At 41.1% G+C, this 27,017-nt stretch overlaps 1 protein-coding gene across 1 annotated transcript in view; it reads right to left on the bottom strand.

Moving 5' to 3' along the window:
- Positions 1–27,017, bottom strand: part of INO80 (INO80 complex subunit) — a 106,893-nt gene that overhangs the window by 66,530 nt on the left and 13,346 nt on the right. Inside the window, exons 2-19 of the mRNA XM_015429521.1 lie at positions 21,128–21,313; positions 17,960–18,126; positions 17,550–17,617; positions 16,852–17,010; positions 16,098–16,218; positions 15,397–15,611; positions 14,207–14,260; positions 13,495–13,698; positions 12,131–12,326; positions 11,888–11,955; positions 10,968–11,177; positions 10,205–10,285; positions 9,656–9,751; positions 7,831–7,890; positions 6,810–6,952; positions 5,985–6,069; positions 4,979–5,096; positions 2,585–2,670 (exon numbers count right to left, since the gene is read on the bottom strand). Of these exons, the coding sequence (XP_015285007.1) occupies positions 2,585–2,670; positions 4,979–5,096; positions 5,985–6,069; positions 6,810–6,952; positions 7,831–7,890; positions 9,656–9,751; positions 10,205–10,285; positions 10,968–11,177; positions 11,888–11,955; positions 12,131–12,326; positions 13,495–13,698; positions 14,207–14,260; positions 15,397–15,611; positions 16,098–16,218; positions 16,852–17,010; positions 17,550–17,617; positions 17,960–18,126; positions 21,128–21,270 (2,274 nt within the window). The 5' untranslated portion in view covers positions 21,271–21,313. The remainder of the gene's footprint in view (positions 1–2,584; positions 2,671–4,978; positions 5,097–5,984; positions 6,070–6,809; positions 6,953–7,830; positions 7,891–9,655; positions 9,752–10,204; positions 10,286–10,967; positions 11,178–11,887; positions 11,956–12,130; positions 12,327–13,494; positions 13,699–14,206; positions 14,261–15,396; positions 15,612–16,097; positions 16,219–16,851; positions 17,011–17,549; positions 17,618–17,959; positions 18,127–21,127; positions 21,314–27,017) is intronic.

Raw genomic sequence — 27,017 nt, forward strand, 5'->3', positions numbered from 1 at the left:
GAGAAGTAGATGCTGATAAGTTAATTGAATCATCCACCATAGAAAGTTTGAACTTCTTTGTGGCTCCTGGAATAAGAGAGCAGAGTTTATTAAACACTGGGTTTCCCAGACTTTGGATTGGCTGGGTGTTCCCATTCTGCCATAATGATATTATATAATGCCACAGGAAGCGGCACACTTGGGAATGGCTTTGTCAGAGCCTACAGGAAAGAACCCAGGATCCTCCTTGTCTTCCTGTATCTTTGGAGTGTATGTAAGCTCTAGTGCCCTCATGACTTTAGCCCATATTCTATTATAGAGATTAGGAGGAAGAGTCTAGATTGAATGACAGGCACCCTTTTCTTTCTCCCGCTCTAATAGTTCATCTTATGATTTCAGAAACAGCTGGACCAAGACTCCAGAGCCTCAGCTCTGTTAAATAGCATGCAATTGCCACACCCAAACGTACCCCACTCCCAGTAATAGGCTATTTACATAACATTACTACTAGATTGGTTATTTTCAGAATCCTGGCAGGCTATTGTTCTTGTGCCCCAAGCTCAGGCAGTCTCTGGGATGATTCAATTTGGGATGATTCAATCCCAATACATAACATAGACAAAGAGCAACTAAATTCTGGAGCTTCTTTAACCAGTGAATTCTTTCTCATTTCCTCTCTAAGCCAAGAGAGAAATTTGACTGGGCTTCCTCTCCTGAGGGCTCAGTCTTTTGGGAGGCTATATTGGTAGTCTGTGAAGGGTTAAGACTCTCTGTGCCTTGGGAGCTAGATGTTCCCGCCTTCTCAGCCATTTTAGGGGAACCTGAAAGTGAAAGTAGCCACCATCACTCTCCTAACAGAGCCCCAAAATGGAGCCTTGCCCCACCCACATCAGAAGAATCAGGTGGGGAAGAAGTAGGCTGTCTATTGTTGCTCCCTTTCACGAAGGCCCAGCAATAAGGACTGTAAAATGTTCCTGCTAGAGACCTGACCCATGGACCAGAAGCAATTCGTCCTTTTAAAGAACCTCCCATCCAGATCCAGAGGAAAGGAGTAAAGGGTGGGGAAAAGAAAACTGGAGGAGGGGGGGTAGTCCTCTTTCTCTCTCCCTCTCCACACCTTGCCAGTTCTCAATGGATACAGTCCTACCATGGTTCAGCCAACCAGGTAGACTGTGCAGGAGAACCGTCCCTCCTCGCCACAATCTGGAACAAGGAGGGGGCTCCATTCCAATGCCGAAAGGGACAGCAACAGAGATTCTGCACCACCGTTGGCCGCCTCTCTTGCCTCTGCTCTCCCCAGGCTCTTCACTGAGCGTCTGTCCCCAAAACCGCTGCACGCCGCCACAGCTGGATTGGTGGGGGGGAGAGCAGTTTACCGCCGCCTTCCCAGCGGGGTCCGAGGCATTCCTCTCGGCACCGCGACCACCTGAGGGCCTCCCAGGACTGCTGCCGCAGGATCCATTGTAATTCGAGGCCTGCAGCTCTCGAATATGTTTTAGGGCTGGAAGGTAAGTACCTTCTACCATTGCCCTTTAGGTCTCCGCTTCTTCTTCGTGCTCTTCAGAGCACAGCCAGCACGTCCTGCTCAGAAGGCAGGGCCGGTAAGACTGGGGATCAGAGAATAAGCCCCTCCCCTCTGGGATCAAAGTTTGCTGGCCCTGCCTACGGAAGGGGGAGGTGCTTTCCCAGGGGTAAGGAGTCAAGGGCTGCCCCACTCCTGGACCACCGGAGAATGCTTTTGGTATAATTATTTTTGTTTCCTTTATATTTTAAGTTTGATTTTGCACTATATTATTGCTGTACTGAAATGCCAACCATTGCCAGTTAATAAAAACAGTCGAAACTCAGGGTGTGCAAGTAGGGAAGCTGATGTTGTTACATCTATGCAATTACTGTTTTTCAAAGGAAGTAGTTCAGTTTTAAAGGTTTTATGGTAAATTCCGTATAGGAATATACAAGAAGTAGACCTGTAGGAAACTTGTGGGGGGGGGGGATCCCATTCCCTTCCAGTGGCAACACTTGCTGGCTCATTTTTACATCTTGCTGCCTTTGCTTCTGCTTTTGCTCCCCCTTCCCACCCATTCTGCTGACTCTGTCTCCACTCCCTCCTCCCCTTCATGCCATCTGCTGTTCCTCTCTGCAGCCCCTGCTGTCACTCCTTTCCCACCCTCTCCCCCTTCTTCTAGTTGAAGTCATGACCAGAATATCACATTGAGCTCAATTTTAGCTTGCTACAGACTTCATTTTTTCTTGTGGGATATGAACATACAGATATAGCTCTTACTATCTTGTTATTTTAAAAAAAAAAAAACACCTCTCCCCCCCCCCAGTCAAATGTATCAGCAAACCTGGACTCCTCCAGGTTTATAGAAATTACTAGCTCTGGTTGGTCCCATTATGCAGATTTTTTGATCCACAGGGGATACAAGAATGCTTTTCGGAATTTTGAGAGTAGCAATAGAGACCATTAGATGGTATTCATGGAAGTTAAATGGCTGCTGAAAAGATGAGGGTTTAGAATTTTGATTTAATAATAAAACTCTGGAAAACACAATGAAGGGAATGCAGCCAAATAATTTGAATTTGCTACTAATATTGTTTGCACCTTGTCTGATAGCTCGTTCTCCACATCTTTCTTGATTCTCCTCAACATGAAAGGCTTCAGGATCATGTGCAAACGGGATAGCTGATCTGAAATTTGAGAACAAAGAGAATGTGATTTCTAAATGGATGTCCTAAAAATGTTCTACGCTTCCTGCTCCCAGTTATTTATAGTGTAATAAAAAGCAGCTCTACTTAAAATTCCACTGAAGTCTACTCAAGATGGTTTACGCTCATAACTAATGGATATTTCAGATTAGTTCAGATAACTTCAAACCATAGTTTGATGTTACAGGACTGAACCTTGGGCTCAAATACCATTCTTCCCTTATTTCTTGTTTACAGCAAACCATGCTTTGCCATTATAACTGGCAAACTATTACTTGCTGTTCAAAATCAGAATAGCAAACTATTTTCTGAAGCCAAACTGCAATCCTGATTTGAAGGGCAAGCTTAACAAACAGTATTCCAGTTCAGATATAATAGCCAAGTGTGGTTTTCACTAAATGGAAATTAACTAACTGAAATGAAGCACATGACAGGAAGTACTTGAGGGCCAGTCGGGTGTAGTGGTTAAAGTGCTGGTCTAGCATCTGGGAGACCCGGGTTCAAATGTCCACTATGCCATGGAAGTTTGCTGGATGACCTCGTACCAGCCACTCTCTCTTAGCTTAACCTACCTCATAGGGCTATTGTAAGAATAAAAGAGGAGTGGAGAAGATGTAAAGAACATTGGGAGAAAGGTGGGGCATAGATGAATAAATTTAAAAAATGAACCTAGGATGTGGTCATGCAACACCATCTAGTATTCCATGAGAGCTCAACCTTTATAATGTGGAATGACTGACAAGAATGGAAGCCTGATTCTATAACCAAATATACCTCAGCTTCCAAGTTCAAAACTGATTTGCTTATGATCTACAAGTCATGTTCCAGAAATGGACAGCGCCCAAGTCACTTTGTATTTCAGCAGTTCAGTACTACAATTCTACAGTAATTTTGTGGGAAGCTATTTACCAAATGCTTTGTTGTAGGACCATAGAGCGGTGACAGCAAAAATATGGGCAAGAAAGTTGAAAATAAAAACAAGAGCAAATGAAGCCCAGCTAACAATATTTAGCATGACAAAAATTAATATACCAGGCATGTACATCTACTCGTATGCATACTACTGCATAAGCACATATAAACCTAAAATTATAATGGGTGTTCGACTCCAGACATTTTTCAAACAGTTCCTTCATCAAGATTGATGGCAATACTATTTCAAAATTTTCATGCTTTGAGATCACAAAAAAATGCAGCGGTGCGTTGACATTATGCTAATTAATGTTCCCAAACTGTCTCAAAATGTAATTCCCCCCCGTCCGAGCCCCTGTTCTTAAGACCAAGCTTTCTATCAAGGACTCTAAAGAACTCATTGTGCAGTTCCGCAGGGCCTGTAAGATGGAGCTCTTCCACCAGGCCTTTGAGTAGGAGCCGCCGCCCCATTATACCACCACCGTCAAGGTATCTTAAAGGATGCATCGACGAGGCCCGAGGAAGAACCTGGAAACTATTGAAGATCTGACAAGCCGTCGCCATTGGACACGTATATTATGGGAGTACCATCTGGAACTGCGGTGTTACCATCTTGGATTTAGGATATTAGTAATGGATTGAGTACTGTGGTTTTAGTGTTGGATGTTTTACTATGTTTTATATGTTTTTACCTATGGCATGGCTAATGACCTTGCCCTTGTTAGCCGCCCTGAGCCCATTGGGGAGGGCGGGATACAAATATGAAAAATAATAAATAAATAATAAATATTAATAACCTCCATAATGTGGTTTGCGCAACTAGGGATGTTTCTTCTGTTTCCACTAGCATTTCTTAAGGTAAGCCACAAATGGCTACACAATCCTTTCTAAATTCATGTTCACACTTGGTTATTCCTCATATTTTGTTGTATTAGATACTGTTATTCTGTCACAAACTGGTATCAGCTAAGCTTCAAATACATTTCTTATCTTCAGCTTTCTCCACCCTCCATCCCTGCTGTTGTCTGTCACTGCTCTGCACTTCTGTAACTAAAAATTCCGTAAACACATTACCACAATATTGTTACTGCACTAGTGAAGCTGCTGCACTTCCCACTGCACTGTGCTTGGATACAGGGGAGTCAATACATGTAAATAATTTTGTGACATCCCTCCTTGTGTAAAACAACTATTACTACAGCTCTGCTGCATACCCTTCTAACAACCTGACTACCCAGCTTGTATAAAATTAATCCAAAGTGCCACAGATTCTAGAGTTATGAAACATCTGAGCAATTATTTATTGTGGTCACTGTGATCATCTGTGCACAAACTGCAATTTTTACCTAAAGTACATAGATTCCCATACAGTACTTACTCTCATCAATGGCAGATTTATTCTCTGCATGGCTTTCAATATCTTTAGAAAACCACTCGTTGAACTCCTCATGGGAATCAAACAATGTTGGCATAATGAAATGAAGCAAAGCCCAGAGCTGCAAGAACAAAAGGAAAGTGTTTGAAGCAGCTATCCTTAAAGAAATGCCTTTTGCTGAATATACCACATGGACTAAAAATAAAGTTCCTTGTTCTTAAAAAAGGCATACACAGCCATACACATGGCTTTTAACCAAAAAACCCCCCCCATTCACATGGCTAAAAAAAAACCCTTTTAACAGTTATGCCAAAAGCTACAGAGATGCCACTCCACACAGGCTGATTATAAATAGGATGGGGAAGGCCTTGCCCGTCTTAGTTCAAAACCCAACCACTTAGTTAGAGCTCTGGGACGACAGTGGGCTCAAACAGGAAGCTGTACGGGAATGTGACATTCCGTAGATGACTTTAAATTAACACTCACAGATGAGAAAACTTTTGGGGGGGCAAGGGGGTGAGTAGTGCCACAAGCAGTCCCGCATGCGGGTGACTAGCAGGTGTCCATGTTGGGAAACGACCCCATGGCCATTCACATACAGTAGCAAAACCCAGAATAATAACCCTCCAGTTACAGGAAGTGAATGCTTTGCTATCTTTGCCACCTTCCTTGGATCTCAGGCTATTACTCATTGTGGCACACGAAGTTACACAGTGTAGTCAGGAACACATAAGAAGCACTCATTGCCTAGCCAGAGATTTGCTTGTTATTTCTGATGCAGGTGTTCCTCTGCCAATAAGACAAGCTACCTTTTAAACTGAAAAAGGCTCATGTCTAATACTGGAACAGTTCCAAACAACAAATGAAGCTTTAACAGTATGCACGGTTCTCCACACTAGTTCTTTGGATCCTGACCAGAAGGGTTATTTATCTCAACCTTGTTCATAAACTAGTACAGAATAGTGTAAAGACAATGGTGGGGTAAAAGGAAAATGGGAAAAACCCATACCTCAGCCATGGTGTTTTGGATAGGTGTCCCAGTCAGCAACAATCGATTTCGGCACTGGAACTGAAGTAAAATTTTCCAACGGACACTGAAAGACAAATGTGTTTTAACTCTTAAAAATGAGCAATAACAAAAAATGGCAACAGATGAAATCAATTCTGCTGATACTTGTAAAAAGTGTGTTAACAAAATCTCTTCTCAAAAAGGCAAAGATTACATATGTTTTTCTACAGTATTTTCCCCCACTCCATCTCTTTCTTACAGCAGCTCTAGATATATAATGTAGCATAAAAAATGTGATAAAATCAAAGTGTAAGGCACCCAAATATCATTGTGGTAGAGCCACAAAATATATATGGTAGATACTACCAGATACCTGAAATGGAAGCTCCTGTTCATGTAAAACTTATTCCCCACCTCTACTTTTTTTAAAAAGGTACTTGCAACTTTCAAAAAACTCGTTGAGACAGTCATGAGGAGCAGCTGCACTCATCCAGAGAGTAAAAATGAAGTTTTCCAGTCACAAACTGATCATTTATTCCTTTGGGAGTAAAATATGAGCACCTTATACCCATCTTAAGACATCACAACAGTATATTCATCCAAACTAGAAGTCATGGGGTCTTGAGAAGAGATGGAAGGAAAATTCTAGAGTATCATAATTCACCTCAACAAATCTCACTCAGAAGTCAAAAGCATTCAGCAAGGTTGGTGGAAAAGTATTCCTTTCTTCTACATTAACATACTGTATGTCTAACCCACCCTAGTGTCCTTCCTATTACCAGCCAAAATAATCTTTTCTTTCTTTTTTGTTCTGAACAAAGTTACCTGGAGCTACTCTTGAGCGCCTGTGCTTCATCCAGCACCATATATTGCCACTTAACCCGCTGAAAATACTTTACATCTTGGACTACAAGCTGATAACTGGTGATCACCACATGGAAAGGAGCATCCTGAGTATACAAAGTCTTCTGTAACCAAGAAACAAGTTGATATTTGAATTAAATAAGCAGAAATTTACTCATCACTGGTATGAATATCATATATCTATGCTCAGGAATTCTCACATCTCCCAAATTACAGTAAAAGCGCATTTTTAATATGCTATTTTAATATGCGATTTGTGAGTAGCAACTTTCTCTTATGGAGACATCTGCCTATGTTGTTTCAGATTCTTACCTCCCATTTTTACAGGTTCATGTTTTTATGCATAAATGGGAAAAAAGTATAGAAGACAAATGATACCGCCTTCGTTCCAGCTTTAAGGGAAAGGGGACTAAATGCTTTCTGCCACAGCAGACTCACCCATTAATATACTTTTATCTTCCTGACTGGGGATGGAGCCCAGTGTCACACTGATTATGCTACAAGATGTGATCCTACCAGTCAGGAAAAAATCTCCCAAATATGTCAGAGTTCTATGAAGACTGCCATGGGGTATCACTTTCAAGAGTCAATGCCAGAGTTGCTGCAGTCTCCTCCATCAAGAAGTGCTCAAATGCTGGAAGAAATTCCCCAGAGGTTCATGGGATATGTAATGCTAAGATCAGGAAGAACTTCTGAGGACTGGGAGAAGCAGGCAAATTGCACTAGGGAAAACAACAGGGACTGGCAAGAACTGGGGCATAAGAGGACCTGGGAGATGCCAAACTGATAAGGTCTGGCAAGAAGAAATGCAGAAGTGGATGCTACAGAAGGAATAAATATTAAGAACAGACAGAGAAGGATAAAAGGACTGCATATTCCTCATCTGTCTTTTAAAAAAAATATATGTTCTCAGTTTTTAGCATAAAAGAGATGACAACTAGCCGTTAAAAAAATAACAGCACAAAAATGTAAGTGATAGTACCTGACTCCAGAATTTCCTGATTACTTTTCGTTCATGAGGATTTCCCCAGTAAGGTAGCACCTAGAAAACATACAAAAATAATCCCAAATAAATACTTCCTAACATTAGAAGAATTAAGAGATTTCATATTTCCCCATTTTTAACAAAAGGTCCAGAAATAATTATAACTGACAAAGGAATTAAAATATTAGTCCTAACTTGTAAGAAAAATGCAAAAATATTTATAAAAGCACAGGACACAGGAGTTTGTTTATAGAGCAAGAGTTCGATAAAACTACAGACAATAAACATCAAGCAACAAAGATTAGAATTGTAGTGTCCTAAAGGATAGATTAATTTAAATTTATGAAAAAGACTGAGGCCGGCAGAATGGAAGGGGGGGGGAGAGATCTGGGATCTTCCCTCCCTCCTTTCTGCTGGCCGCGGCTCCCGGAGATCAGCAGAATGGAAACGGGGAAGATACGAAATCTTCCCTCCCTCCTTTCTGCTGGCAGGCTGCCCAGCCGAGCCCCAACTGAGCCTGTGGGGAAGAGTTCTTCCCGCAGGAACAGCTGCTTTGCAGGCTCTTTTGGGCAGTCCAGTTTAAAGGCCTAAGAGAGCCCCAGCCGAGCCCACAGGATCGGCTCCTTTGTGGGAGCTTAGCTAACAGCTCCGTGCCGCCTGGGCAGGGGCTGGCTCCTCTTTTTTTAAACCGAGCTGCAGCCAGCCCAGGATCACATGGGGCAGCAAGAGCTGAGAGCTACACAGGTTCTGTGTGCAGGAGGGAGGTCTCTTCCCCGCCACACGCAGACCTGGCTTGAGGAACCCACCAGCTGAGGCAGCTCAGAGCTGTCAGCTCTCACCACCCTATTATCCTGGGCTGACTCCTCTTTGCAGACCTCCAGATCAGGTCTGCGTGTGGCAGGGAGAGACCTCCCCCTGACAAGCAGATCCAGGGGCCAGGTTTAAATCCCTTCTCGGTTGACTTGCGGAGTCATGCTGCTGTGGTGACACAACTCACAAGTGAACTAACAAGGGATTTAAATGTCTTCCCAGTCACTCTGTGGCAGTAGCACGACTCAGTGAGTGAACTGAGAAGGCATTTAAATCCCTTCTCAGGTTACTTCTGAGTGAAACGGTGGCATTTAAATTAGACTGCGGTCTCTTTAAATGCCTTCTCCTAGCAGCACCACCAATGCCAGCTTGTCTGCTTACGCAAACCCCCCCCCCCCGGAGATTTGTGGGGCTCATCAGGGCGGGATGGGCACAAACTGAGGTTCGCGAACCACAAACCAGGCTTAGTTTGTGATGGACTTTGGCTTGTAGTTCAGTTTGTGCCCATCCCTACTCTGATTACAGAAGAGTGAAGCATAGTATTTCATCCCACAGCAGAAAAAATTACAATTTAACATAGTTCATGATATACTGCCATCTGCTGGTAGATGCAGAATCTGCACAAACTGAACTGAGTGTAGAATTTCACTATCTTTTGATTTGCAAAAAAGCTGTTTCACACTTCATGTGGCAAACAGGCTGGACCTGGGTTTTCTAAGCTAAATGTGTAAAGTATGAAGAAGAGACCCACATCCTTAAATACAGAGAAAAATGTGCTGGGGAAGGAACTGTCGTTCCCAGAACTTAATCACTGCCTATTTAGAGATAGGCAACTAGATAACCATTACAGGACATAGCAAATATTGCTGGAATGAAAAGGCCAGGAACAATGCTATACAGTCTGTATCCCACATTCTTTCAGTTTTCAAGCAGGGAAAATTGTTTATCACAACAAATTGAACCAAGTAAGGAAATTAATTTTCTGGAATTATCCCTTGAGTAGACTTGTTACCTTAAATCGAGGAACAAATCTGGCAAACTCCTGATGCCAATTGTTCAGTGTGGAAGCTGGTGAAATAATTAAAAATGGTCCCCAGATGTTTTCTCTCTGGAAGAGAGACAGTTTTAATCAGTGAGAAACCAAATTTTCGTTCAACACTAAAATGAATCAATAGTGCTATGAATAAAAGGCACTGATTGTAACAAAGCATCGAACTAGCTAGATTCAGCAGGTATTTAAAATGTTTAACAACATCTCTTTCACATTTATATATCTCTTCACAAAATAAGCTCTAATGGAATGAAAATAAATGGGCTTAGCTTTTTTGTGAGGAACAAGAGTATGCAGTTGCTATGAGCGATGGCAAACAAAGGACATGATTGAGTAAGGGAGAAGTAAGTATGGAGATCAGGGAATGGTACTAGGGAGCTTAGAAAATGTGGAGTTGTGTAAGTCCAGGAAAAGATTTAAGAACACAGAGTGACTTTAGAAACATTCAGACTGACTAAGGCCGAGCAAACCCTCAGTATTTGCTTAATTAGTGGCAAAGGATCCACCTACCTCAGCAAGATGTGCCAGCAAGGCAATACTCTGCACTGTTTTGCCCAGGCCCATTTCATCAGCCAGGATTCCATTGATGCCCTGCAAAAAAGTAATAACTAAATATTTCCACATATATGTCTACAGCTGTACTTTTGTTGTTGGCACAAAGGGTAACATTAATTTACAACCATTTCAACTCATAACAATTCTAGCCATAAGAGGAATTTCCCATAGCACATGTCTGTACGTTTATAGGCTTAGTGTTCTGAAAACACATCTGTCAGTGACAGCCAGCTTACAATTTAGTTTGGTAAGACATAAAACACAAACAAGAGGTAGCTAGAAAATCAGTGGAATGGTTGAAGCCGACCATGTTCTCTAAAACAGCAATTTGTGTTTCATACTGCTGCCACTACACCTTGAAAGACAGCCATGCATGTACACCATGAAAAAATGGTTGCATTTATTCCTATAAAGAATTTTCTGATTATAACCTATTCACCTAGTGTACTTCACTCCTCCAGAGCCATACCAAGAAGGAACCTGTCCCTAAGCACCGGGGGGGGGGGGGGGGAGGCTCAGTCAGAGAGCTCACATTCTGCACCCAAAAGGCCTCAACAAGCTCAGTCTGTACCATGTCCGGTCATTTCACAAGCTAGGTGTTATCGAAGATCTTTCTATCCCCCAGATCCTGGATAGCTGTAGACAATGCTGAGTTTACCATATCAGTGCTCTGACTTGCAGCTTCTTATGTTCAACAAGCTTCAAGAAATGTCCATACCTGCTCATAAAGGTTGGCCAGCCAGTTCATGCCTTTAAGCTGGTAACCTTTCAATTTACCATTAAAAATGGTAGGCTGTGGAATGTCCTCTCCAGCCCGGATAGATGGATTTGCAAGGCTGTAGCTTTCTCCAAACCCGGTGCCAGATTTGTTGGCAGCCCGAAGAGCTGCTGCCCGGCTCTCTTTAGCATCTTCATCAAATGACCTGGTCTAACCAAGGAGAAGGAAAAAATGATTATGACTGTAATCCTAAACACTGTTACTTGGGGAAGAGAACCATTAGGAAAGCTTTCAAATGAAATACACAGAGGATCAGGTTGTAAGATCCCAATTTAAAAAGAAATTAATTTGAATATGATTTCTACTTCTTAAATGATCAACTAGCCTCCTTCCCTATGGATCTGTTATAGTGTAACTATAGCCATGCGATGTAATGGTTAGCGCATCTGACTAGCAATGCTCCATCTAAGCTGTGGAGTCTTGTGAGCATAAATTCTACTTTGTGAGTGACTGGCATTGAAGTTGTGAGCGAGCAATTTGGCTACTGCATAAATTAGTTTGCTCTGGAGCCATCCTTCCTGAGCTAAGGCAAAAATGTGTGAGCTGGAGGCTAAAAAACTGTGAGCTAGCTCACACTAACTCAGCTTAGAGGGAACACTGCTGACTTGTATCCCAGAATCCTAAGGCCAAATGCCAACTCTTCCATGGAAGCTCACTGAGTGACCCTGGGCCAGTCACACATGCTCAGTCTAATCTACCTCACAGGATTGTTGTCAGAATAAAATGGAATGCTGTAAACCAGTTTGGGTCCCCACTGGGGAGAAAGGCAGGCTATAAATAACTACAGCCAAATTAGCAGGAATTTAGACACAGTATAAAACTAACAAACTACAAGATTATGTGTTCTATCTAATACTCACCTGGGCCTGATGAATCCGGTAAGCATCTTCTGCATTCTTCAGAGCCTGAACCTTGTAGTAGTTACTATCTGAAAATATTAAATGAAAAATTAAAAAAACACAACCACATGGATTCATCTCAAGATTTTATAGAAGAGTTATTCACAAATACCAGAACAGTCCACAGATTTCCATAAGCCTGCAGTACAGCAACTGTTTCCAAGATTTCCATAACTCCTGCTTGAATTCATTTTCTATCCTTACCGTAATCCTCCTGTGTGATGTTGACCACAACACCTCCACCAATATCAATTTGCCTCTGGATAGAACTGTCTTCAAGTTTCCTTAAGATTTCCTCCTGGATTCCATCATGTCCCATATCCCGTTTACGGCTCATGAAGTGGGCATACAGTTCAGTTTGCGTAATCAGGAAGTTAAGTTTCCTTTGCTGTCTCTTAGCCTAAAAGTTATTTGCAAGGAATAATTATGTAGAAGACACCCAGGTAAGTTAAACACCACTTTTAGCTTTTACAATTGCAGATATATCAAAAACAAATAATTATATTCTCATATCAATGAAAGAAGATGGCTATCTAATAACACAAAAGAGGAATCTTCACCAAAACACATGTAAATGGCTGTATGACCCAACATGCTCTCTTTCACTAACCTTGAGATGAAGATGTATCAAATGGTATCATGCTTTTTACAAAATAAATATTTCTATAAATTACTTTTTTTGGCCACACTGTAGGAAAATAGAAGATAAAATGGAATTCAAGCAGAAAGAGTCAGCTACATGTTTCCAGACAAAGAGAAACTGGCAGGTTTCTTTCTACTGGCTCGTTTGCCAGCCATCAACCAAAACTATTCTCCAGTGGTGTGTAAACAGTTTTTATTTCTCAGTCCAAGTTAAAAGACCAACAAACATTAAAACCAGGGCTTTTTTTGCAGAAAAAGCCCAGCAGGAACTTATTAGCATAATAGGCCACACCCAACAGCAGAAATCTATTAGCATATTAGGCCACACCCCGACAGCAGAGCTCATTAGCATATTAGGCCACACCCCACATATTACCAGAAGTGTGGTCATCCAACCACACCCACCTTTTGCTTCTTATTCTGTTTACTTTGTTGTCAAAACCCTGGGCTTTTTTTGTAGCAGGAACTTCTTTGCATGTTAGGCCACACACCCCTAATGTAGTCAATCCTAATGAGTGTCTGCTGTTAGGTGTGGCCTATTATGCTAATGAGTTCCTGCTGGGCGTGGCCAACTCAGGAGCCAGCTGGAACTCCATTCCTGTGTGTTCCTGCCCCCAAATAGCCCTGATTAAAACTCTAAAAGCTGAGCACATGAAATTATAGCGTGCAAGTCAAAACACATCCAGTTCATTAGGTACACTTTTAAGTACTGCCAAGATATAGAGCAAATGTATCCTGAAACTTTTATTGCACTCCCTGAAGGGAACTGATAATATGAGGGATATAATGGTACTTTTTGGTAAAAGGCAATTGGATCATAAAGAAAAAAACTTACAGTGAACCAGATTCTCATAAAATACTGACCACTGACAGGGTCTTTGGGGCTAATGATCTGGATAAATTGTCCTCTGTAATTTAAGTTCTACCTCTCTCATCTCCTCATCCAGCTTGCGTTGCTCCAGGGCCTCCTTCTCTGCTCTTTTGCGGTGTTCCTTCTCCACTTTTTCATATTTCTTCCAGTAAAGAAGCATCTCCTTGGTAAGTCGTCGTGCCCGTGGCAGAGTTTCCTTACAGTTCTTTTGGGCTTGGATAGCTGCTCGACGAACCTCTCTCATACACTGGTGTGCCAGCTAACCCAAGGAGAGAGAAAGGATGGTGTGAGATATTCACAGACAAAGGATGCCTTGCAAATCTTGCACAGGACAAACCTATATTTGTGTCTCAGTTCCAACGGCTGACTTGCCATCAACAAAATTTACACTTGCTGAATTTCACAGCATCTCCATTCTTTTAGATGATAAATCACTTCATTTGCAATTGAAATAAATACCATAACAAAAATACAAATCCATTTTTTAAAAAATCAGAGAGAAATTAGAAGTCAATCTATTTCCTGTTGTAGAATCAACAGTGCTCTCTACTCGCAATGAAATTATCATCTGAAGCCCTTAAAGTCAGACCATACATAAGAAAGCAACACATCCCCACATATCAGAAGTAAATTAGATTATGAAATGTTACAGGAATAGAAAAATGTGTTGATGCAATAATATTATTGGCACTTAGGAATAGCAGGACAATAGATTTAATACAATTTTAACACAATGAAAATGTTAGTTTTATAAGAAAACAAAGTACCTTTCGGCTGTTACTTAGGAACAGGTTTCTGGCTGACACTTTTTGCTTGTATGCCTAAACAAAACAAAATTTGAAGAGAATGTTGGGGTTGGTTATATTCTTAAAAAGCAATTTTACTGTACGCAAAAAGAGAGGAAGTTCAACTACAACAGCTAACTGCAAGGTACACAGAAAACTGTACTCCGTAAGTTTACCATCAGCTGTTATATTATGTCACTAGCACGAAGTGGTCACATCATGGTTACTATGTATTAAATGCGTATTTTGTATCATGTGCCCTCCATGGCCACCAACCCAGGAGGACTAAGGGAACAAAATTCCAGGGGCCTTAATCCCCCTTAGAATTACAGTTGGTGTGTGGCTTTAAATTTAGCATCTCCTTTATTTAGGGAGTAGAAAGAGTAAATGTGGCCTCAGGCTGGTCACTTTCCCTTAGCCTAACCTCGTGCTGTGAAGATATGGGAACTGGGTTTGATGATGCATACTATTCTGTGGTCCTTGGAGGAAAGGTAGGATATGTGTAAGCACTGAAATGGGAGAGGAAGCGCTATGCATACCATACATTAGCTTATTTGTGCCAACAGCAAGTCACACAGTGTATTTCAATATAATGCTTGCATTGGGTCTGTATGGATGGCATGACGTAAAATTCAAAGGGAATCTTTTGGCTGGGGCCCAATGGTGGTTCTTGGTAGCTCTAGGAGCCTCATAATTTGGTTCATGATAAATACATTAATAAAATTATACTTGAAAAAGATCTACCAAAGTCACCACAGATGAAAGATGTTGTACTGCTTTGCGTATCTGTAAACAATGTGTCTTTTTCAGGGATATGAGCCTATGCTATGTCTGCTGACCATACAAACAATGACTTCTTCCCTGCATCAACTCATACCTATCTTGAATCAAGAGATGTTCTATTTAGATGTGCTACATTCTATAAACTGACATACTTATTTTTTTCTGCATTCCCCTCTTTTCCCCCACGTCCATTTACTGCCCCTCCCAGGCTTAAGGAAGGATTATATGCTTGAACAAATGTTAGAAAACATGCTGTACACAAAGACTAACACAATGCAAGTACTCAACAGAATATTAACTTCTAGTCACATTACACTTCATTCCAGATTCCTGTGCCTGCTGACTCACTTTCTTAGCATAACCCATAATTTCCTACTGTCAAGGATCACCTTTGGCAGCTCTTTTTTAGCAATGCTGAGCCATACTTTCCGCCTGCGAGCGTTCAATTGTTCAATGGATAAATGTTTTTTCTTGGATCCTGGTGGAGGAGTATCATGAGAAAACTTGGCAAAAACTTTGGTCTGATGGTGATGACGCCGTGGAGATTCCTCAGAGGAGAGTTCTTCCTCCCGTCTTTTCTTTTTTTTTACCTTTTTCAATTTGGCTGCATGAGGACATAAAGTCATACAATCAGCTTCCCTCACATTTGTTGCCATTAAAATGAACACATACTTAACTCTCTACCGCAACAGTAAGGAACCTGGATTTGAAAACTGTTCACAGTCACTTTGTAAATGACCAGTGTATAACATTTCCCCACTACTCTGCAGAAAAATTCTCTGAGGGCTTGATTATTTGGAGTAAATCATGCTAGTTTCAAAGGAACAACTATACAAAATTAAGTCACTTCTAAAGCACTTTTGGAACAGCTGTAAACACTTCCCCATCTCTTAAATGCTCTCGTCAGTTCGACCTGGTACAATACGGGTAGAACAATATATCATACACCTGGGAGGTTACCACACAAGAAAAACCACTGGAAACCACACAAGAGAAATCACTACCTATCACTGAGTGTTGTTTTGCTACTCCTGATTGGGAGCATAGTAGGAAAGATGCCCATGGCCAGAAAAATCACAGCAGTTCTTACCTTTTAATTTTTTTTCATCTTTGAACTTCTTTTTCTTGGGTCCTATGAGATGACGCTGTTGCTCATAGTAAGGATCGTATGTAGAGAGCAAACCTGCACTGTAATACTGGTACTGCTGCAACTGAAGCAGACAGGTAAAATAAAATTAAGAAACCTACTAAATAAGGAATATAACAGGACTAACAAATTCAAATATCTGTTCAGGCAATACAGACCATGCTACACTAAAAATCTACACATCCAAAATAAATGCTGTTAAAGAAATCTGTTGTGTTAAATTTGGTTCCAAGAAAACGTCTATAGGGATACAACTAGCTCTCGTGTTGTGGGGGGGGGGGGGGAGCCACCATACTCCATACACCGCAATGGAGAAGATAAAGCCCCCTGTCCTATACCATTGAATAAGCTTATTGAAAAATTAGAGACAAAAGGAACAGTAAGTAATTCCACAAAATAAACAAAGGGACTGTAATACCACAGTTTCTTATTCTACTGTCGCAGTTCATGTGCAACACTTAGAAGATGGCTTAAATAGAACACAGAGAAGAGTGTATCCATGACACCTTTTTTCCTAGACAATGAGATGCCAAATAATCATGCTACTCTTAGAAAGGAAGAACAGTGTGAAAACCTGCACTTTTGTAATGAAGGGGATGGTGTAGCAATTCTACATACATTAGCAGATAGAGCCACTCAAAATTACTCACCCAAAATAAAGGGTGAACAGTATGCAAAATGACTTAGAATGTTTTACCTCTTTGTCTTTGCTGTATTTACTTTGATGCAGTTTCTTGTACTTGTGTAATCGCAGCATGTTGTGAAGTTCTTCCCTGGAAAGAGAAAGCTCCTCCCCTTCTTCATCCTCATCTGTTGCTGACTCACTATCACTGGAGTCATCACTCAGGAGAATACTCTGCCAAGAACAAGATCAATTCTAGTTCAATATAACAGTGGTTATAACCATCAGATTAATAAATAAGAACTCATGGATTGCATTTGCTAGTCTACAAGTGCCACAGCAGAAAACGACACATTTTACATATATTAGAAAAACTGAAGCACTCAATATCTTCTCTAAACAAGCTTGCTTGTGCACCTGAGAGGTAGAAATATCTGCAAGAGGAAAAAAGCCATGTGACAAGCCTCTGAAACTCCTAATACTCCTCTCTGTCATTCATAGACTCCTTTATCATTTATTTGTACCTGACCACACAAATAATGCTACAATTTCAGAAGAACTACACACCGATGGAGATGATTGTAGATTAAAGTTTAGAAACACTAACACATCCCTCTCATGTCTATTAAGCCAAGAACATATGGTTGTAAGTTTTGTAGGCAGCTTCCATATTTTTCTGACAGCATTCAGATTTCTGCATATATGTGAGACAATAATGCAACAGAAGCCCAAGTAAGAACATGTAGCTTTCATAATACAAAACAAGAACTCACCTTCAGCCATTTCCTACTTTTCTTCAATTTGGAAAAATTATATAGGTTCCCTTTTTCTGTTTTTGGCTCTATTTAAAGAAGAAGCAAAGAGTAAAAATTTACTGTGAAAACAACAATTCAGCTTAAAAATGCTCTACGCTAGGGGTTCCCAACCTTTCTCAGTATGAGAACCCCTTTTTAACATCAAAAATGTTTGCAGATCCCCACACGATAGTGCTAATACAAACAAAATTGTATCCATTGATTTAAAAAACCTGACACCCTCCCTCATATGGGCAGCTTAAACTGTAGGTCTGACAAGATATCCACTAAGAAAAAAGTGCTGCTAGGCCCATATATGTAACTAAAGGAAAGTCTGGGAAACTATTACCATCCACTGTAAAGCAAAGTTCATTGTGAAGCACACTTACCAGACTGCAACACTCCATTGAGTGAATGTGTGTTTAATATTCCAGAACATCCTGCTCCAGAAGACTCCCCAAGCAATGGACTTGCAGGCTCTTCTTTGACTTGTATCAAGGGACCCCCAGGCTGAGGCAGCAAAGGATTGTCATCCAGTCCATCTTCACTTTCATCACTACAATAAATTAAAAAATATGAAAACAATAAAAGCACAAAGCTCTGTCGAAACAAATATGCATTTAGCATCAATAGTACACAAAACACTGAGTTGCAGAGATGAGCTAACTTTAGTCTTGTCGATTTAATAAAATCACTAGAATTCCTTTAGCTCACCTATGTACTTTATATTTACAAAGCAAGGGAGCACATGAAGGATCTTAGCACTTTACATATATTAGTTATGATTTAACAGCTGTGAAGTAATCCTGAATATGCACTTTTGCCTAAGAGCGTAAGAAATGCCTTGCTGAGAACATGTAAAATGTGTTTTGTACATTTCAAATGTACTGTACAAAGCGAATCATCAGGGCTGTCGTGATCAGGGATATCTACCTACTGTAGCATTCTTACTATTTTCATGGGTTAAAAGGCAGCTGCATTACAGATTACATTTAAATGAACTGAATATTCCATTATTACTGAAAGTCAATTACTTCTTTGTTAAGAGGAAGCCCGAAGAGCCTGAGTCTGCTCAGACACTTTGAAGAAAAAGGGATGGGCTAGGGGGCTCAAGGTTGCCAGAAGCTGCTGGAACTGGCGTGGGAATGAGGGGTTACAACTTCCTCCATGAAAGGACAACAGCTTGGTCTAACCCTCCAGGGGCCCTGCATGGTTCTTCAAAGGCCATGTAACAGGGGTGGCTCAGGAGCTGGCTTCCCACACCCTTCCCCAAGTGTGACCTCAAAGGCAGACCTGGGGGAATGTGCCCTGTTCTGTGAAGGAGATCCAGCCAGGAAAAGAAGTTCAATACTGTTCTCCCACCCCAAGGTCTTAAACAAGGGCTTCAGATGTCTCCTTCAATATAAGAATAATAATAACACTTTCCATTTATTAATAGCTTTCCCCAGTGGGCTCAAAGCGATGTACAGTTACTCAATATAGACAAGGGACTAACAATGTTTGTAGGGGAAAGGGAAGACAACAGATATTCATTTAATTGCACACGCCGTCTTCTGGCTTGGCTCCGTCGTTTTCCACACGGCTGCTTGTTGACCAGGCTTCAGAACCCGTATGTCAATCGCCACACTGCCACCACCCGGCTCGAACATCCACTGCAGGGATTCTTTCGTAGCTGAGAGGTTATTTCACCTTTCCGAACCTCGACCAGGACGTCCGACCGTCAGCTAACACCCTCCCACACGGGAGATTGGCGTGCCCACCCTCTCTAAGGAGTGGTTCCCATTTTATCTACTCGCCGAAGCTTTCGAATTGCTGGGTGGACAATGAGCTGGGGACAACAGGCTGGCTGCTCACACCAGCGCGGGGCTCGAACTAACACAGTTCAGATGTTAAGACAGTGGGATAGGTGCTACATCTTGCATATCCCATTTCGACACAAGTTCAGCTATTCCTCATGGTAACTTTCTAAATGGATCTGTTAATCATGTTCCATCCTCTACCTTTGTAGATTAGACTGTATGTTAATCCCACTTTGCTTAGCAACAGTTAGGGGTGGTCTTCACCAACTCTGACTAATTATCCTTTTGATTGGATTGTGTTTTAATCTAGTTTCTCTTTGCAACATTTCTGCCACTCCATGTTGTCTGTGTTGAGTTAATTGACTTCATGCAGCTGAGAAATATGTTCTGAGTCAAAAAAAGCTTAAACTCGAATAAATCTGGATCTCAAAGTCAATTTTAATATCATTCAAGAACACTACAATTTAACACTAAACACTAATACAGGAAATTCAAAACTGTTGCCCTCTATAATGGTAAATCATGTAACCCTGACCTACCTCACAGGGTTGCTGTGAGGATAAAATGGAAGAGAGGAGAAGGATGTAAGCAGCTTTAGGTAACAGTTGGAGAGAAATGTGGGGTATAAAAGAAGTAAATAAATAAAAATATTTTATGCCAATAAAGGTCAACTGAACTGAAAAAACTGAATAAAAACACAAAACAAGAATAATATTCAAGAATAAGTTTCTCAATGTCTTTCGGACATTGGGCCCTGATTTTGTCCCCCCTCACACTTCTTTTTTACAATTTTTCCAACAGGAAAATTAGAAAATTTGAGGGAACACTGAAGAAAAACTCCAATGAAATATTTCCCTTTTTTAGAATGAGTAAAATGCCTCTTACAAGGTTTTTCATTTTCAAAATATATAGCAGTTTTACCAATAGAAAAACTGGGCAATTTAGGGTACCACTGGAGGAAAAAAACTTATAAAATATTTTCTTCTTCTTCTTCTTTTTTGAGTGAGGAAAATTCTGTTTTGTGAAGCATTTCACTTATTCCAAAAGTACAGCATGCAAAAGTCTGAGGACTTTCTCAATATCTCCAATGGAAAATCTGGAAAATTTGGGAAATATTGAAGATAAAAAACTCTTATAGTGTGTAGATACACAAAATATTTTCAAGATTTTTTTGTTTAAATGTAAATAGTTTTGGCAACAATTAATATACTATGAGGTGTTTAATAACAATATATTGAAACGTCAGTGTTTTCAGTGATAAAAAGTTTAGCTTAATATCCAACCATGCTGGCAGTACTACCTATTGTGAGTCTACTAGAGAGTTCCTGTCCAAATAATACACTTTCTTTTGTTATTAAAGAACTTATTTTCTACCTTCAACTTTTATTTTTTTTCCTACCTCCCAGATAGCAAAAATTAAAGATGTGCTATGGTAGCAATGCCACTCTTTTTCAAGTATTGTGTATACTTGCCAACTTCCTTACAGAAAATGAAAATATTTATATTTTAAGTTCCATAGATATGCCACATAGTACAATTTGATATGCTACGTTTTATATAATGGATTCCATGTCAGTAAATCAGTAAAAGTGATTTAGGTTTGATAGGAAAAATATTGCATGTATTTCAATTTTCCCCAAAATTTCCGCTCCCCCCCCATGGGTTCAAAATTTTCAGAAATGTTACATCTGTAAACCTAGGAACAAAACACTTCTTCCCTTGGTATTCCCAAGACAAAATAAGGCAATGTTTTCATACCTAGATATACTCCTATTGAAGATGGTGGAAGTCTGCCGTAGAAAGTTGTCCAATCGCAGAGCTTTCTCCAGATACTGCAGATAGAGAGGTGTTGCCAGCTCCGTGCAGTTGCCATCTTCTCTGGCACCCAGCTCTGAGGCCATAGAACAAGGCTCTCCTCATTCACAGAGACCTCTTAATGCACAGCTGTTATAAAAGGAATGGGCCATTTAGCATCATCACATCCATCCACAGAATTCTTTAAAAAGTCAACTAATGAAGTCATAGGACCCAATTGTCTTCCTCAGCAGAATGCCTCCCCACTCATTCCCCTCTTGTAAAACCCCTCAACCTTCCACTACTAGCCTGGTTCATGTACTAAAATGGGATACTTGTTGCTAAAACTATGGTTCTGGCACCTAGGGATTTGATTCCATGAACCCAACCTATAGGTCAGTAAAGAAACTACAAGTACAAGTGACTAACTAAATAAAACAAAATTCAAATAACTGGCAATAAATGTAGTGTGCTTTATTTCTTTGTAAAATTTCTAGAACATCTTTCCATGAAAGCAATAATTCCCATGAGGCTCACAGCAACAGATAAGCAGTGTTATTTAAAAGCAGAACAAACATTATGGTAAAACCCAAAGATGACATTACTCAAAGACATTCCAAAATAAGTATAATTTCAACTGATGCAGAAGGCCTGCCATGGCATCCCTTCTGCCTGTTCCCAAATGCACCTATGAAAGTGCAGGTTCCCACAGCACAAGAGCCACAGAGCCCCCTCCCCCCAGACAACGTTAGAACATGAGCAGGAGCATATGGGTGGAGGCACAAGTCATTAAGGGATTTAACAGCCAAAACTAGTACTCTGATCTGGACTCAGAAACAAATGGAAACCTGCATAGTTTGCATAATATAGGCTTGAAGAACTAATTCCAGCAAGCCTCATTTGGGGTACCACATTTTCATCTGGTTTATTGCCAGATGGCATTTGAAAGCAGTCCCATATTAAAGCAGCTGAGTCTGGATATTACCCAGGAGAAAATGGATGCTTTGAAGGGTGAACCCTATGGCATTGTGCCATGCTGAGGCCCCTCCCCTCCCCACCCTCTCCAGGCTCCACCCCCAAAGTCTCCAGGTATTTCCCAAACCGGACCTGGCAACCCTATCAGGACTGTTTTTTGAAGAACAGATGAAGCTAGCATACTACCCTAAGCCAATAAAGGGTGCTTCTTGCCATTTGCCGCATGCTTATTACAAGACAGAAGAGTATTCCCTGATGATGCACCTACTCTTTCGGAGCAAGTTCATCCAGACTCATAACATTGGCTGTAAATGTATTCTCATATCAGCATTACATGTAATCCACAGCACTTTTGTTTTATTTAGATTAAGTTTCAGTTCATTCAACCTCATCCACTCCTTCACTATTACAAAACAATGATTTAGCACATTCATCATCTTCTTGGAGTTAGATGGAAAGACACAGCCAAGTGTCATCCATGTACTGATGATAAATCCCTCTAAATCTCCAAATGATCTTTCCCAGATGTTTCATGCAGCTATTAAGCAGTACGGGAGACCAATATGAAACCCTGTGGAACCTCACAGGCCAAGACCTGAATAAAAGTCTCCAAGTATCACCTTCCAGGATTTACCCATCAGGAAGGACCAAAGGTGTTGCAAGATAGTACCTCTAAGACCCATCCCAATTAAGTGGCTCAGAAGTGTCCCATGGCCAATGTTAATGAAAACCACTGAGGGATCCAGGCTGGGGTGTACCCCTCCTTCCTACAGACTGACTTAAAGCAAGGCAGCCATGGCAATTTTTGTGTAAAGTCCATACTGGATCAAAAAAGTTACTCGGGTTAATTCAGAAATCTCATATTGACCATTTCCTAGAATACAGTCCACAGACCTGTACTCAATTCTGAACTAAACCTAATACATATTCTGAAAATAATGTCTGTAAGGCCTAATATCAAGGAAATACAGTAAAATGAAGCTATGCTTATTTTAAACAATAAATGCCATTTCCACACAGGTTAATTATCCTGGGATTGATGCAGCTGGAAAGCACAGTTCATGCACCTCCCAGGACTTCCCAGCTTTTCTCTGACTTTGCCCAAACCAGCTTTGCTGAGAGTTTCTGGGAAAGATCACAACGAAGCCAGGATGGCTACCATGTGGGTGGGAAAGTTCAGATTTCCCCAGGCTCATCCACATGGCTGCCATTTTCCCTGCCACTATCCCCATGGCAGTCATTTCCTACCCTTACCACCAGGGGTCTCTTTTTAAAAATCATCAATTGAACATCATAACTATATAATAATGCATGTATCAGGCACTCTGAATTACCAGTTTTCTTTAAGTGTCTAGCACCTTTCATTGCAGATATATAAGCGGAAAGGCATATCTCCACAACAGACTGTTTGATTTTCAAAAACAAACTGAAAAAGCCCTGGCAGCACATGGTGCAGGTGGTGGTGGGCAGCTGCCACCAGGAGACTGAGGCAGGGAAGCTACAGGGAGATCTGTCATGTGAATTCAGGATATTGTAGAGGTGGAAAAAGTGCAGACCAGGGCAACCAAGATGACTAAGGAGTTGAAGAACCTTTCCTATGATGAAAGGTGATGGAGTCTGGGACTTTTCAGTTCAGAGAAAAAAGATGACCAAAGGGAGACAGGATAGGGGTTTATAGAGTTATGCATGGGGTAGAGAAAGTGGAGAGAAAGATCTTTTTTCTTCCTCTCCCATAACAGTAACAATCAAGGGCACCCAATGAAGTTGATGAACCCTCCTGATCATTCAGGACAGAAAAATGGAAATACTCCTTTATTTAGGTAAAGGTAAAGGTTCCCTTGCTCGAAAGCCAGTCGAGTCCGACTCTAGGGTTGCGGTGCTCATCTCCGTTTCAAAGCCGAAGAGCCAGCGCTGTCCGAAGACTAAACACCAAGGCGCACGGAACGCTGTTACCTTCCCACCGAAGTGGTACCTATTTATCCACTTGCAATGTCTTGCTTTCGAACTGCTAGGTTGGCAGGAGCTGGAACTAGAGACGGGAGCTCACTCCGTCATGCGGCACCCGGGTCTTGAACTGCTGAACTACTGACCATCCACAGCCTGCAGTTCAGCGTCTTAACCACTTGAGCCACCGCAGCTCCTTTATTTAACAAGTAATTAAATTGTGAAATTCACTGCCTTGGATGTAGTGACCACCAGCACGGACAGCATTAAAAAGGAGTTAGACAGATCCATGGAGGAAATGGCCTTCAGTGGTTACTAGCCATGTTGACTGAAGGAAACCTCTGAACACCAGAGCTGAGAAGCAACATCCAGGGAAGGCCTTGACCTCTATGCTTTTTGTTGACTCTCCAGGGTAACTGGCTGGCTGATATATGAAACAGGCTGCATGACTAGATGGACCACTAGCATGATCCAGCAGGGCCCTTTTTACATTCTTATGTGGAAGACCCACTGCTACTGCACTATATCAGCAGCCACCAACTGGGGAAACTATACAAGAAGCCCGTCCCTATGTGGAAAACTCCAAATTCTAGAAAAATAAAAACGACATTTGACGTTAGAAGACAGACATTGACTTTATTTTTATTTAGAAAATGAATCTGTTGCCTTTCTAGAAATCTGCTCTTCACAGACCTTTAGGTTCCATCACTCCACATAAAGCCTTAGGCCAGTGCCAACACAACTGTTGGATGGATTGCTGTTTATTCTGCATTAAAATACTGTACTACAGATATCATAACATTTGCCTCTGACATTATTTCAAAAGATGTTTACGTAACTTCCCAAATAGTTAAGACTATAACTAAATCACGATTTGATCAAAAAGACAAAAGGCTTCACATATGTCACATAAGAAGCTTCTTAGCAGGGATTGTAATTTGGAGTTAGAACAAACATTTGGCATTTACATAGGCATAATCTTAACCTCAGGTACTCCCATTTTACAAATGGTATAAAAGAACTGGAAAAAATCTCTGCTTGGTTCTCTGAGGACATGCTGCCACATATGAGTTAATTCAGTGTTTTTTGAGTTCTGTGTTCTCAGGAACCACAGAATTCCTTGGAAGCTTCCTGGAATCCCTCCATTAGCAAAGGGGAAACAACCTCAACTATTGATCTTCCCCTGTAATGTGCGGCCACATAAGCGGTAACAGTGTTCTAGGACATACGATGTTTATGCGATGCAATGATGAGGGAAGTTGTTAGTAGCCATGTTGGCTCAAGTGTAAAATAAAAAACCCAGAACACAATCCATATAATACCTTGAATTAAAACCGACTAAATGACACATTACAGCACATGAGTTTTTGAGTTCATAAGAACTCTTCCTCAGTCTGGATAACAAAATAACAAAGAGGGAAAAGTTCAGATTTTTCAGGTCATAATTTTAAAGGAGACTGAAGTTCTTTATTTGTACTTCCTAGTTCCTTATTTGTGAATCCAAACACAAGTACGCAGGATACTTAAAAACATCTGCATCCAAAAATAAACTATGGACCACCACATATATCATATACTCCTAACATTCAGGGGAATCTGTCCTGCAAGGGGACCAATCTTGTTTTCTGGTCCAAAGCTCAATTTTTGCACTAACTGCTCCAAAGCAGGGTGCCTCCAAGACAAATGCAGATTCAGAAATAGGGAGCTTTACCCCCCACCCCAATACCCCTGAATCGCACATTCACAGAATCTGAGGGCTACCTCCTATAAAAGGACATGCACTAGTGCCTGGTCCAAACACTGGTTGTGGCCAAGTCCTTTTGTTAGGGGTGCCTTTAAGAAGCTAGGATTATATTGTGTAGATGGTTTGAATAGGGAACTGGAACAGCTGCATGCCTTCTGCACCCCAAAATAAGGCTTGGATGACCACATATCATTCACACAAAGAAACTGGGGGTGCACGATTCATGGTGGTCTCAAGATTATTTTGGGGTACAGCTTTCTCCCCCGTTTCTTAATCTGTATTCATCCTGGACATAACCCTCTATGGGGCAGTTAGTTCAAAAACTGTGCTTTGAACCAGGGAACAGCACAGGTCTATGCACAAATGTTACCTACAGGCAGAAAGTACGAAAACTAGTAGTTCAGGGAAACCATGTAATCTACTCTCCAGAAAGCAGCCATTTATGTTAGTGTAACCATTTCACAGTCGTCGATACATTACAGTAGAGATAGAAATGGAATTTGGAGTTCTTGTACATGTTGCAATTCACAAACGTTAGAGACGACTGCTATACATGACAGGATAGACCAGGGGTGTTGAACTCATTTGCTATGAGGGCTGGATCTGACATAAATGTTGGGCCAGGCCATGTGTGTCATAAAATGTAATGCCAGGTAGTGTAGATATAAACTTTATAAAGGACACAAACACAAAGGTTTTTTTTTTACTTAAAATAAAAACATGCTTAAAACATTAGCACTCTTGCAATATTTTGTTTATTTAGCAGTGTCTGATAACTGACACCTTTTGCTCTGAATTATTGCATCAAAATGTCTGTGCTGTTGCAATCTTGAGTATGCTGTTCAGGTGTGTATCTGTAAGCTGTAAACCTACGATGACGCAGAAGCAGCAGAACTGGAAGAAGCAGCAGAAGACAGCCAGTTCCACTGCGGGCCTGATAGAAGCCCTCCAGGGGCCTGATCCGGCCCCCGGGCCACATGTTTGACACCCCTGTGATAGACCATCAAAACTAATGTATGATGTGCCTTGACCTGGATAGCTCAGGCAAACGCAATCTCATCAGATTCTGGAAGCTAAGCAGGGCCGATCCTGGCAAGTAATTGGAAGGGAGACCTCTAAGAAATACCAGGGCTTGGGAAGCAAAGGCAGGTTATCAGGCCACCTCTCTGAAAAGTCCAAACCCCGGCAGGG

The sequence above is a fragment of the Gekko japonicus genome, unplaced genomic scaffold (genome assembly GCF_001447785.1).
Source record: "Gekko japonicus isolate JY-2015 unplaced genomic scaffold, Gekko_japonicus_V1.1 scaffold251, whole genome shotgun sequence".
Lineage (NCBI taxonomy): Eukaryota > Metazoa > Chordata > Lepidosauria > Squamata > Gekkonidae > Gekko > Gekko japonicus.